The 11,290-nt window shown below is 45.9% G+C and overlaps 1 protein-coding gene across 1 annotated transcript in view; it reads right to left on the bottom strand.

Moving 5' to 3' along the window:
• Nucleotides 1–301: 301 nt before the first annotated feature.
• The window catches only part of aatka (apoptosis-associated tyrosine kinase a), a 32,098-nt gene continuing 21,109 nt past the window's right edge, over nt 302–11,290 (bottom strand). Inside the window, exons 5-15 of the mRNA XM_070847472.1 lie at nt 9,869–9,948; nt 9,279–9,397; nt 9,083–9,170; nt 8,808–8,941; nt 8,144–8,228; nt 7,935–8,056; nt 7,345–7,494; nt 3,243–6,645; nt 2,950–3,130; nt 2,651–2,854; nt 302–1,949 (exon numbers count right to left, since the gene is read on the bottom strand). Of these exons, the coding sequence (XP_070703573.1) occupies nt 1,921–1,949; nt 2,651–2,854; nt 2,950–3,130; nt 3,243–6,645; nt 7,345–7,494; nt 7,935–8,056; nt 8,144–8,228; nt 8,808–8,941; nt 9,083–9,170; nt 9,279–9,397; nt 9,869–9,948 (4,595 nt within the window). The 3' untranslated portion in view covers nt 302–1,920. The remainder of the gene's footprint in view (nt 1,950–2,650; nt 2,855–2,949; nt 3,131–3,242; nt 6,646–7,344; nt 7,495–7,934; nt 8,057–8,143; nt 8,229–8,807; nt 8,942–9,082; nt 9,171–9,278; nt 9,398–9,868; nt 9,949–11,290) is intronic.

The following is an 11,290-nucleotide window of genomic DNA, read 5'->3' as shown; positions in this document are numbered from 1 at the left end:
CATCATGAGAAGTCAACTTTCCATGGATGAATCCTTTACACTGAGTGATATGATCAGGCTTTTATTACACAGCTCATTTGGGAAGCAAGTTTCAAATGCATTTTTTACTTTTATATAGCTTTCATTGTCCATTTCTCACTTTTGTCCCCGTTTGTATTATATCTGTCCTGTACAGAAAGTGCATATAAATTATATTGTCCAAAATAAATCTAAATGGGCACAAACATTGTACTTTTTTTTATGTGTTTTGTTGTTCTCGTACATCAAATGCAGAGAAATGTATCACAGACACGAGACGGGAAAAAAGTATTTGGATTTATTTGTTTGGGATAGTACGATAGCAATGAGTGAGGGGAAAACTGGAAACAGCAATGTTGTTACTACCGGTGCATAGAACAGCCCACCTCACCTTCTCCAAAGGTGTCACTTTAGCCAATAGGCTTTGTAATATCTCTTTGGCAAATTTGAGAGACTGTCATCCTTGATTGCATCTTTTCAAATTGTACAAAAATACTGGCGACGTTTTCTCCTCTTGCAGAACTTAAAAGGCAAGGTGAGAAGAAACTGAATTGGCACTTTGAGCTACAGAAGGATAGAGAGGGGGAGGAAGCTGTCGATGCAGCAGTAGTAATTCAAGTCGAGCTACCTGCTACATGTTAAAACAATCGTACAATATGTGAGATGCCATATTTTGAATATCCTCTTTTTTTTTGTACACTTCAGACCCAGGCATTCAGCACAAATGCAATAGAATACATTATGTATGAGAATATGGACAATACATAGACGTAGAAAAGATGCATTAAGATGATGCTGACATTCAACATTTATGACTGGCATATTGACATGAGACTGCTGGATTGTGTGGAAACACCTTTCTACCCCTTTTGGTGTCATTCTATTGCTGATGAAATGTAATACAAACAAAGCTAATGTGTCACAAAATAAAGAGAACCTGTAGCTGGCACTGTGGACACAAACGGGGAACCTCACATGTTAAGATATTTCATTCGAGGATGGGGAGATGTAGAGCAACCATCACTTTACAAATAAAGATCCATTTGGCTATACAAAGTGCTTTAAACAGATATGGTGACCATAGACACATCATCATTAACCAGAGTGAGCGGTGGTGATAATTAGGGAGTGACCTGTGATTTCCTGTATCATGTTTCCATTAACATAGCACACTACATCCCTCTATCACAGAGTCCCACCATCAATATGGTTTGGATATGAGTCTCGGCACCTCCGTTCTCGATCACCACCACCCACGGCCGTTAAAAAGACAGATTTTGTGTTTGGAAATCCACAGCAGCTTCTTATGCAACAATCATCAAACATTGTTCTCTGGCTCCAGCTATGAGAGCTGTAACAGTCTTTACAGATGCCAGATCAATGGTAAGCAGATGGACCAAGGCAGCCAATGAGAGGAGCAGCTATTAAGCCTGTCATTTTGCTATTTTTTTTTTCTTCTTTTATTATTTTGTCGTATTTATTTTCTTTTAAATTCACAAATTAGACTACCTGTAAGGTCACCAACAAAGATCGCTGCTGCATTGAGCAAATAAGTTATTGTCATATACTGTATGTTCAAACTAATATACTGATGATTTCTATTTCTGCAAACAATATGATCTGATTTTGTATCCACTCTCCTGCTTGTCTCAACCAGGTTTCCATACCAGCAGCTATCACTCTTTCTTCACAAGATAAAAAAAAAAAAAAGACAACACAAGTGTGCAAATCATTGAGGGTCTTTCACTACAATATGAGGCACTGTCTCATAAAGGGTCACCAGGGTCAGATGCCCCAAATGTTGATAAAAATAAAACTCTGTAAAACATCTAGATATAATACTGCTGCTTTTCTGTGTCGAGAAGGACCCGGACTCATCCTCCAGTCAGCGCTGCGGGGCACTCAATCTTTGGGACTATCTTCACTGTTCCCTGTTGGAAATACATGATGGGAGAATAAGTTATCACAGCTCTCACTGCTCGAGAGAGAGAGAGACCACTCTCTAACAGCTTACAGTGACACGTCACCCAAAATCTTTTTGTGTGTCAAAAACTTTGCCTGTGCTGACGTGTAGCTTTGACTTTTGACATTTCAAACAACATTTTAAAATGTAGGCCAAGTAAAATTCCTATTTGCGGCCAAAAATGATGTCAGTGTTAGTTTACATTTACGATCAATTGTTTTTTTATTATTAAAAAAAAGGAAAAGGTTTTGGGGAAATGTCTGTTAGGAGAAAATGGAAAAAAAAAAAGAGCAAAAACTTGCAGGTACATTTGCATGGTGTTATAATGTGCTGCAGCTGACCAGATTAGATATCTATCCTCTAAACTGATTGTAGCAGTGCACTTTTTGCTTGTTTGGTTGCTTTTTCAATGAGCAAAGGTGCAGGACAGGACTTGTATCCATGTTTGAAGGTTAAATAAGAAGGAGAAGCAGGAAAGCTAATGTGTGACTCTGTGAGCAAATACGGGCCAAAATTAAGTGATCTGGCCATTTGATGATCTAACTGAGCGCATATGCTGCAACCAAAAAAAAACCAAACAAACATGCAATTTAATTTCAGTTGGACTTAAAGAATTATCGCCTAATTGCAGATTCAACAAAATGTGTATGAAAGACAGCTAATACAGACCTGTTGCTGAGCCCATGTGGGGGTCAGAGACGTGTGTGATCGAGAATCGTGAGACCATAAAACGGTTAAGTGCTACAGCTGCAGGTTTAGGAGCCTCAGGGCTGTTGGAGGTGGATGTGGGTGAGGACTGGGGCTCGGGGATGGTGTTAAGTGAGGACGGGTGAGGCTCAAATGAGAGGTCATCTTCCCATTCATAACCCCCACCTGAATGCACACAGACACAATTACAGTTATCAGGAACAATCCAGGAGAAAGCACATAGGATTAGTGTAGAATTTCATGTCATTAAACAAACCCACCTTCTTCTGAGTTGTTCCCATCGATTTCTTCAGAAACACAAAATGTTTCACAGGACTGAGCCTCATGTTCAGGGTCATGTTGCAGCTGGTGGTCAGAGGTTTTTTCCTCTGAGGTTTCCTGCCCACTGCAGTCTGTTCCTGAGGAGAAGGCGTAGTCAGCCAGCTCTCCTGTGGGGCTTTCCTGGAAGACATGAGGAAAAATATTCCTTGCATAGTCGAAAACAGTGAGATATTAATATTAATATTAACAGACAATACACATTGCACAAGTTTGACCTAAGAATTCGTCATACCTGGTCGAAAAGGAACACCGTAACATCATCAAAAAAGGACACCGCTTTTTTCTTCCTCTCCAACTCGTCGCAGAAGGACTGGGTGAGCAGGGTGGGCATCTTCAGCAGGCTGCGGAGGTGTCTGGCCCTGCTACAGTCGCTTACCACCACTGGCACTGTGGAGAAATCCTCCTCGCTCTCCTCGCTGTCTTCGTCTTGGATGTTGTAGGTCCTCAACTCTTCATCCGACTCGCTGTCATCCGAGTCATCTTCGTCCTCCGCCTCCTCCAGCGGAGCTCTCACGTCTTCTCCGCACAGCTCCAGCAACGACGAGGACGAGGACAGGTCGGCAGGCCCGTTGGATTCCTCGCATAAACTGTCCTGTGAGTCACACTCCTCCGCGTCGATGTCTTCAAAATCTTCCTCATTTATTCTCACAGCCTCCCTTCTGTCCTCCTTCTCCTCCTTGACATGATTGAATTCGGGCAGCTCCTCCTCCTCTGTGGATCCATCCCCATTTTCATTTTCTTTGGGGGCCTCATCTCTGTAGTCATTTATGGTGGAGTCAGAATGTGAAGACTGGACAGGGGAACAGTCTTCTGCTCTCCTATTCCCGTTCTCATGGTTCCCTGAGGCCTCCTGGACAGTGGAAGAGGGTTCAGACCCGATGGAGGAGCTCAGCTCCGATGAAGGCTCCTCTCCCGAGTGCTCCGTCTCCAGCCCGAGATCTTCATCAGCGGGGGCGGACTCTTTGGTCAGACAGCCGCCCATCTGCGGAGGAAACGGTGACAGCATCGACAGCCCGGGGGTGGGAAGGGGATGGGGTGAAGTAGGGTCAGCCTCTGAGAGACTCACCAAAACACAACTTTTGATGTGTCTCAGATTTGTTGAATGTTCCTCGTTGCTGAACCGCCTTTTGACAGGATCATCGTCTCCGACGGAGCTCAGTTTCGCAGAGGTGAAGTCACGGTTACTTGGAGCTGCATAGAACTTGCCGGCTTCCTCTTGAGGGCTCCTCTCATTTTCAGCATCGTAGTCGGAGAAATAGGCTGAGTCCCTGTATGGGTTCTTATCAGTCAGGCCCTTTAACTGCACCTCTGAGACGCCTGCCGACGTGCAGACCCCTTGGCCCAAACCCACCTGCAGAACTAGTTCAGGCTCTCCACCCAGCCTTGGGCTCCTCTCACCACCCCGGGGATCTCCAAGCTCTTTGAAGATAAACTCTGGAGATTCGTTGTTCTCTGTGTCGTAGCCGCTGTCCAGGGATTTGGGTAGGAGAGGGGTATTGAAGGGATCCGGGCTGAAGGCCTCATCGCACGGGCTTACCATCGATGAGGACAGGTTAAGGGTGTCTACGGAGTCAGCGGTCCCCTCTGGGTTTTTCAGTGGGCTCAGCTCTTCCTCCTCTACCTCAGCATAGTCCAAGTTGAAGTCGGCAAAGATCCCTGACGTAATATCTGTCATGTCGTCATCCTCATCCTCACTGTAATCACCGAGCTCAACCAGGCCAATGCTGGAGTCTCTGACCCCCACTCCGCTATCCAACGCTCTGCTACTTTCTGATGTCTCTGGGTAGTTTAGCCTCTTGTCTGCCAGACCAACAGAGATTCCTGCTGAAACGCCTTCCCACATGTTTCCCCGCTGCTTGGCACCTGTTTGACCCATCTGAGGCTCTGTGAAAGAGGATGGGGACTTTATATAGTTTGCCTCAGGTATCATCTTAGGCTCAGAGTACAGTCTCTCTCCATTAAGTAACAATTGCTTTTCATATTTTCCTTCAGGTTTTCCACCCTCTGTTCCTCTGGCATTAACACTTGAGCTGGTAAGAGAATCAATACTTCTTAGATTTTCTGTAGCTGAGTTCCTTTCTCCTTGAGTGGCAGATTCCTCTCTTTCTATGTGACACAAGTGAATGTATGAACCTAAATCCGTGGACTTGCTAGCTGCGTTACAACTAGAGTCTTCTCCCTCTGCCTCCAAGGTGTCACAAGACCTGGAGCTGTGGAAGGTTCTGGTGGTGGCCTTAGTTAAAGACCATAATTCTGTTGTGTTAGATTGAGCAGTATATTGAAGGTCCAGATAGCTGTCGTGCCCACTGCCTGTCTGCCTGCCGTCGAAGCTCAGGCTGTTATTGTTTGCTGAATGGTTTGAGGTCCAGTTAGTGGCCTCTCCTTCGGAGAAAAGGTCATCCTCAATGTCTTCGCCTCTCTGCTGGCCCACCAGCAGGCCGTCGTCTGTCCCTACATCAATGCTAATGTGGTTAACAATGGGTAGTGTCTTTCTGAGGGGATCCATCATGTTATGGCAGCTTTCATTAACCATGCTATGGCCCGTGCTTGCTTCAAGGTAAGGATCGCAGAACCCTAAGCTGGGGCTGCTGACTGCTTGTGACAAACTGCGTTGGCTCTCTAAACGTCCCGCTGGATGGACAAGGGTCGATATGGACTCTGGTGATGTATCCAGTTGAGACAGACAGGACTGGCGGTGTGCCTTGTGTGCTGATGACTGTTCACAGTAGGCCGTGTCCTGACTGGATGAGAAGCAGTTGTGGCCTAACTTTACGGGGCTGGTGCTGGATGCCCGTCTCAGCAGTGGCTCCATGGTTATTTGGACAGTGGGGCTTGAATCAGAGTCATAGGCAGTAGTTTTGATGTTGTCAGCAGTTGACCAGTAAGCACTTGGCTGTGCCATGGCTGAACCAGTCCGACTCTCAGAGGACAGCCCGCTGCTGCTGGCCTCCAGTCCTGGGCTGTAGTCCGCAACGCTGTCATCCAGGTTAATGTTACACTCTACTGGCTCCTCTATGCGAATGTAATACTCGCTGCTGACCGAGGGGCTGTGGGCACTCAAGACTGGGACCACACCCGGGTGTTCAGGTTCATAGTAGGATGGGGATATGCTTGAAGTCAGGCCGTCAGTCTTGCAGCCACCTGATGCGCTTCCTTTACTCGAATAGTAGATATCCTGGTAATGTGGGTTCCCCTGCCCCAGTGGCCCACTGGTGGAGGAGGAGCAGTATGGCTGCTCCGCTCGGGCCTGCTCCCACTTGTATTCAAAATTGAGACCATGGCTGGTCTCTGTGACAGTAAGGAGATCGTCCCCTGTGTCAGAGTGGAAGCCGTCAGAGAAGTTCTCCAGTAGGGGGAAGGAGGACGAGACAGAGGAGGCCAGCTCCACTGCTTGAGTTTGGTCTCCACCGGGGGCATCAGCTGAGGCAGGTGTAGGGGTCAGGACTAACGCTGTGGATGCAGCTGTGTGGGAGGTGCTGCCCAGAAGGTTGGGCCGCAAGGTGTTCCAGCGTTGTTCAAAGTCTTCCTCAGCTTCACTGGAACCTTTGGCACACAGGTACGTGACCAGAAGGTGGACTTCCTCACTGCTGGGTCTCAGCTCTGGCTGCAGCCAGCAGAACTGCATCACCTCATACCTGGACAGAAATGACAGAGACAGAAGAAGTTCAGAGGCAAAAGAGATTAAAGCCACACCAGGTTATAATTGTGTTACTCTTCATGTCTGTATATCAGTTAGCTCAGAACTGAATATCTTAAAAAATAACTCCAAGCAGTAAAAGAGAGTAAAAGTTAAAGAACTGACTGTGAACTAACAAAATTTTGAAGTCAGCATTTTCACATACTGCTTGTTCTTCACACTAGCCAAATGCGTATAGATTGTATGAACGATACACTGTGTTTACATTTGTGTGTGTGTGTGTGTGTGTTGCTCCTCAGTGTTGGTACCAAGTGTGTTTAATTTAGCGAGAAGCAATTTTGACAAATAAACAAATAAAAGCAGTATTTGGCCGGTTTCCTGGGTAAAGATGAATGAGGTGATTCAACTCTGGTCGATGCCAAGAGGATCATAAAGAATAGGGAGAGTATTGATCATCTGCCCTCGCTAGCACAGAGAAATATTGCTACAGTGGACTGGTGCACCATCATAAGTAGAAACTGATTTTAAAAACAGGACACACCGACTTGTTAAAAATTAATTGATCAGTGAGACCCGAAGGTTAAGTAATACCTAAAATGTGTCTTATCATCCTGATGTATAACATTCTGAGTGTCAGCCTGTGCATGTGTATGTACGTCTGTGTCCTTGAGTGTGTGGGTGTGCAGTTATGTCTCACCAGCGCTCAGACAGGGGGAACTGGAGCTGGGGTTTGGGTAGTTTGAGCTGCTGTTCCTTCACAGCGTATGTCAGCACCTGTCTGTCGGAGTAGTGTCTGTACGGCTGGTTTCCCAGCTCAAACAGCTCCCACATAGTCACCCCCAATGACCTGGAACAGGCAAAGAAATCACGAAGTGTCACACAGATATGGCCGTGTTCCTAACAAGCTCTTTATTTTATACTGTAATTTTCTTTATGTTATAAGTATCTTTGTGCCGTACACATATTTCCCGAAGAGTTTTCTAATAAAAGCTTGGGAGATCACAGGAAAACGTAATATGTTCCTGGATATGAGGTAAAACTGAATCCACCCAAGTTGTTGCTATGCTGTTAATGGTTTAATTTTACATGGATGAAACCTAAAACAAAAAAGAAGTCAAAAGTTGAGCGTCTAAAGCAGCATTCGAATAATATAACTAAATCACAGCGAGAACATTTTGTAAGAAAATACACATATGTTAAACCATTCCTATGCTGATGAGGCTGATGTGTGGAAGTGTTATTAAACTTGCAACAGTACTTCCTGTTTGTCGCTCTGAAATATCTCACCATATGTTGCTGGATTTTGTTTGGTCAACGACCAGCAGGTTTCCGTGGACCTCGTCTATGAGCTCAGGTGCAATCCAGCGCAGGGGCACCCAGATCTGGTCTTGTGTTACATAATAGTCATCCTAAAGAAACAACATCTGATTACTAAAGAGTACTGTGCTAAGAAGCGGTCAATGTAAAGTAGAGACATTAACAAGAGACAGTCTGACCTTGTATCGGCTGTGAGACAGGCCATAGTCTCCGATCTTAACTGACATTTCTGAAGTTAGCAGGCAGTTTCTCAAGGCCAGATCACTGTCAAACAGAGGAGACTGTCACCTAATACAGTACAACTGTATTAAAGGCACTTTAAAAGGCACTGATCTAGTCTGAAAGTCTTCTTTAACCATACTTGGGTATCAGTGTCTGTTCAATCATACTGTATGTGATACTGTACTTCTCACTGGGTAATGAATATCCAGTGTAACATTATAATAACAGTAGCAACAACATTAAAGCAGATGGTGAAATGTGTACACGTGTAGTATCATGTCCTGCTTCTTCGCACCTCACCATGTAAAAACACAGACTAAACTTAGTCACTTTGTTTAATCTCACCTCCTCCACAAACAGGGAGCTCTTTCGCCTGGCAACCGCTGATTGGTTGCTATGGCAGCCACCACATGGATGACAGCGAGCGAGAGGGGCTCACCCCCAGCAACAAAATCACTGATGCTGGAGTTTGTGACAACTACTCAGGCAGCACCAGGATGTTGTTGCAGGAAGAGACCAGCAGAGAGCGCACTGCACATTCAGGTGGATTCTTCTTCAGCAAGGCATTCATATTCGGTCTGCTGAGGGTAAACAGAGCTGGACTCACTAGCTGTGCTGTACCTGTGTATGAAGTTGTACTTATGGAGATGCAGAAGCCCCGAGGCGATGTCACATGCCATCCGCTGGAGGATCAAAGGGTCAGGAGTCTCAGAGTCAGCCACCCAACAACTGCGCAGGTAGGTCTTCAGATCACCCTGAGAGGAGAGAGGAAATGAGGTTGTGAGCTTCTCTGGCCATTCAGGAATAACCCAAACAGCTGCGCACCAAGACAGGGAGTAATGAGGTACAAGGGAGAGATTGAATTAACAGAATTTGATTATTAAAATCTGTCTCACCAGAGGGCAAAACTCCATGACCAGCAGATATGGAGTGACCTCTGAGCACTGCGCCAGGCACTGCAGGAGAGCAGGGTGCTGGAGGGTCCTAGCAGAGAAAACAGGATTTGAGCGGGTATGAATGCACAAAGACCGTAAATACAATACATATTCATGAGCTGAAGGGCCGTGTTCTGTGATGTTTCGGTAAACTGACCGGTAAGGCTGCACCTCCTCCAGGAACTGCATCTGATCCTGGACGCTGGCACTGGCCTTCAGCTCCTTTACCACCACCTGGGTGGTGCTGAGGCCCGCATTGACCTCACCCAGCAGAACCTGAGAAGCACGCAGAGGAAGCAGAGCCGAAGCAAACTATTACACCAAAGTCTTGGGAGCGCAGACCACACTAAACTACAAACAGCATCAACATGCAGCTACACAGTGAGACTGTGTGATAGAAAAAACAAAAGTAGAATGAGACTGGTGTGTGAGTAAATCTAGGAAGTGTTACAGCAGCATGTACTGTACAGTAAACACTGAGGAATTTACTGTGACTGTGAATTTCAACTCCTCTCCCATGGAATCAACACAGTGACACAAGTGCCAAAGATTATCCTCGCTAGAATGAGATCATCATCACATTACACTCGCATTCCACACAGACTAGAAAGCACACTGGAGTCCAGTTAGTGCAGTAAGGACAGACACAGTTGAAACAGGTAAAGTAAGTGATTATGAGTCCACTGGTGGACCAAAACATTCTGTGTGATTGGGCGAATGTTTAGAGAATGAAAAAGCATGTTTTACCTTGCCAAACCAGCCATGTCCAATTTCCTTTAGATAGAGAAGACTATGGCGGCCAAGATCTGATGATTTCAGCAGCTGGACTGGGAAGGAACAGTAAGACATAAGATAGCTTTTAGACTGGAAACAGGAGACATAGTCGTAGTTGGACAGAACTGATTGAGAGAAAAGAAACAACTGAGATCTGTGAAAAGAAAATTGAAGGTTTTCAACAATATGAGCAAAGTAAATAAAATAAAAATAGAAAGTTGGGAATTTAATTGAAATGGAGCCCTGCAGCATCACAGACAGAGTTAAGAGGAGAATTCACATTCAAACTCCTCTTTGCCAAACAATAAATGTCCATTTTCCAAAATAAACTAAACTCGCTAAAGAGAAATCAACTAAAGAGGAGAGATTGTCTGAAGGAAAATAAAGCCAACTTGTAACTTCCTAGCTAGATTAAATAAGTATCTATAAGTACAAAGAAGAAGCCATCGCACACAAATTCACTATAAAGACACTATTCTGCAAATTATACTAAGTCGCACAAATTCAAATACCTCCATGGATCCTCATGTTTCAAGAATGGAGATGCTGATGCTGACGGAGCAGTGGAGCGGCCAGCCACTCTGAGCACCGTGACAGGAAAAGAGTCAGAGTCCCAGGCGGGGATAAAGTACTGGTTCCGAGTGTGAGAACCGAGAGCCCGTGGCCCCAGCCCCAACCCCAGGCGTCTTAGCCTCATTGTGTGTATATGAGAAAGAGCCCACGGTCGCAGTGTGTGTGTGAGAGAGCCTCGGCAGGATTTAACCCTCGGAGCCCTCGCACAGCTGAACAAGCTCGCCACGCTGCCTCTCCCCGTCTGCACCGAGCTCATCCTCCAACTGGGACACACACAAACACACGAACTGTCCTCGACTAAAGCTCTCCAGCTGTCCAGCAAACACAGAGATCCGCGGTTCCTATACAGACTTGAATCTACAGTAAACTGAGCGAGATAAAAAAAAAAAAAAGAAAAACTTATCACAGCTTGGAGTCAGCGGACCAATCTGCCCGTGGCTCAAACGCAGGAGTTCTGAGGAGGACTTCTGCTCTCGGCACTGAGACTTTCTGGTCATGTATCACGCCTGATGTGACCGTCACGCATGTTGGTAGTGTGCCGTTTGACGCGCCAGCTCTGTGTGCAGCTTCTAGACACCCAGTAGTGACATAAGGCCCACATAATGCCCCCCTGTCACCCCGGACAGCAGCATTCCTCAGCCAAGCAGGACACAAACACTGTTCTGTCAGATGCAGAAAAGACCTCTGTCATACACACTCACCACCTCTATCTCAAGCATCCCCTCCCCACTCTTAGGTCCTGGTGCATGCCACCACCCTTCCCCTGTCTCTCCTCATTCTGTCACAGACCCTTCACTGTATTCTACCCATAATGCCAGTCCT

The sequence above is a fragment of the Pempheris klunzingeri genome, chromosome 17 (genome assembly GCF_042242105.1).
Source record: "Pempheris klunzingeri isolate RE-2024b chromosome 17, fPemKlu1.hap1, whole genome shotgun sequence".
Classification (NCBI taxonomy): domain Eukaryota; kingdom Metazoa; phylum Chordata; class Actinopteri; order Acropomatiformes; family Pempheridae; genus Pempheris; species Pempheris klunzingeri.
The sequence above is the reverse complement of the archived record's forward strand: the minus strand, read 5'-3'. Positions and strand labels throughout refer to the sequence as shown.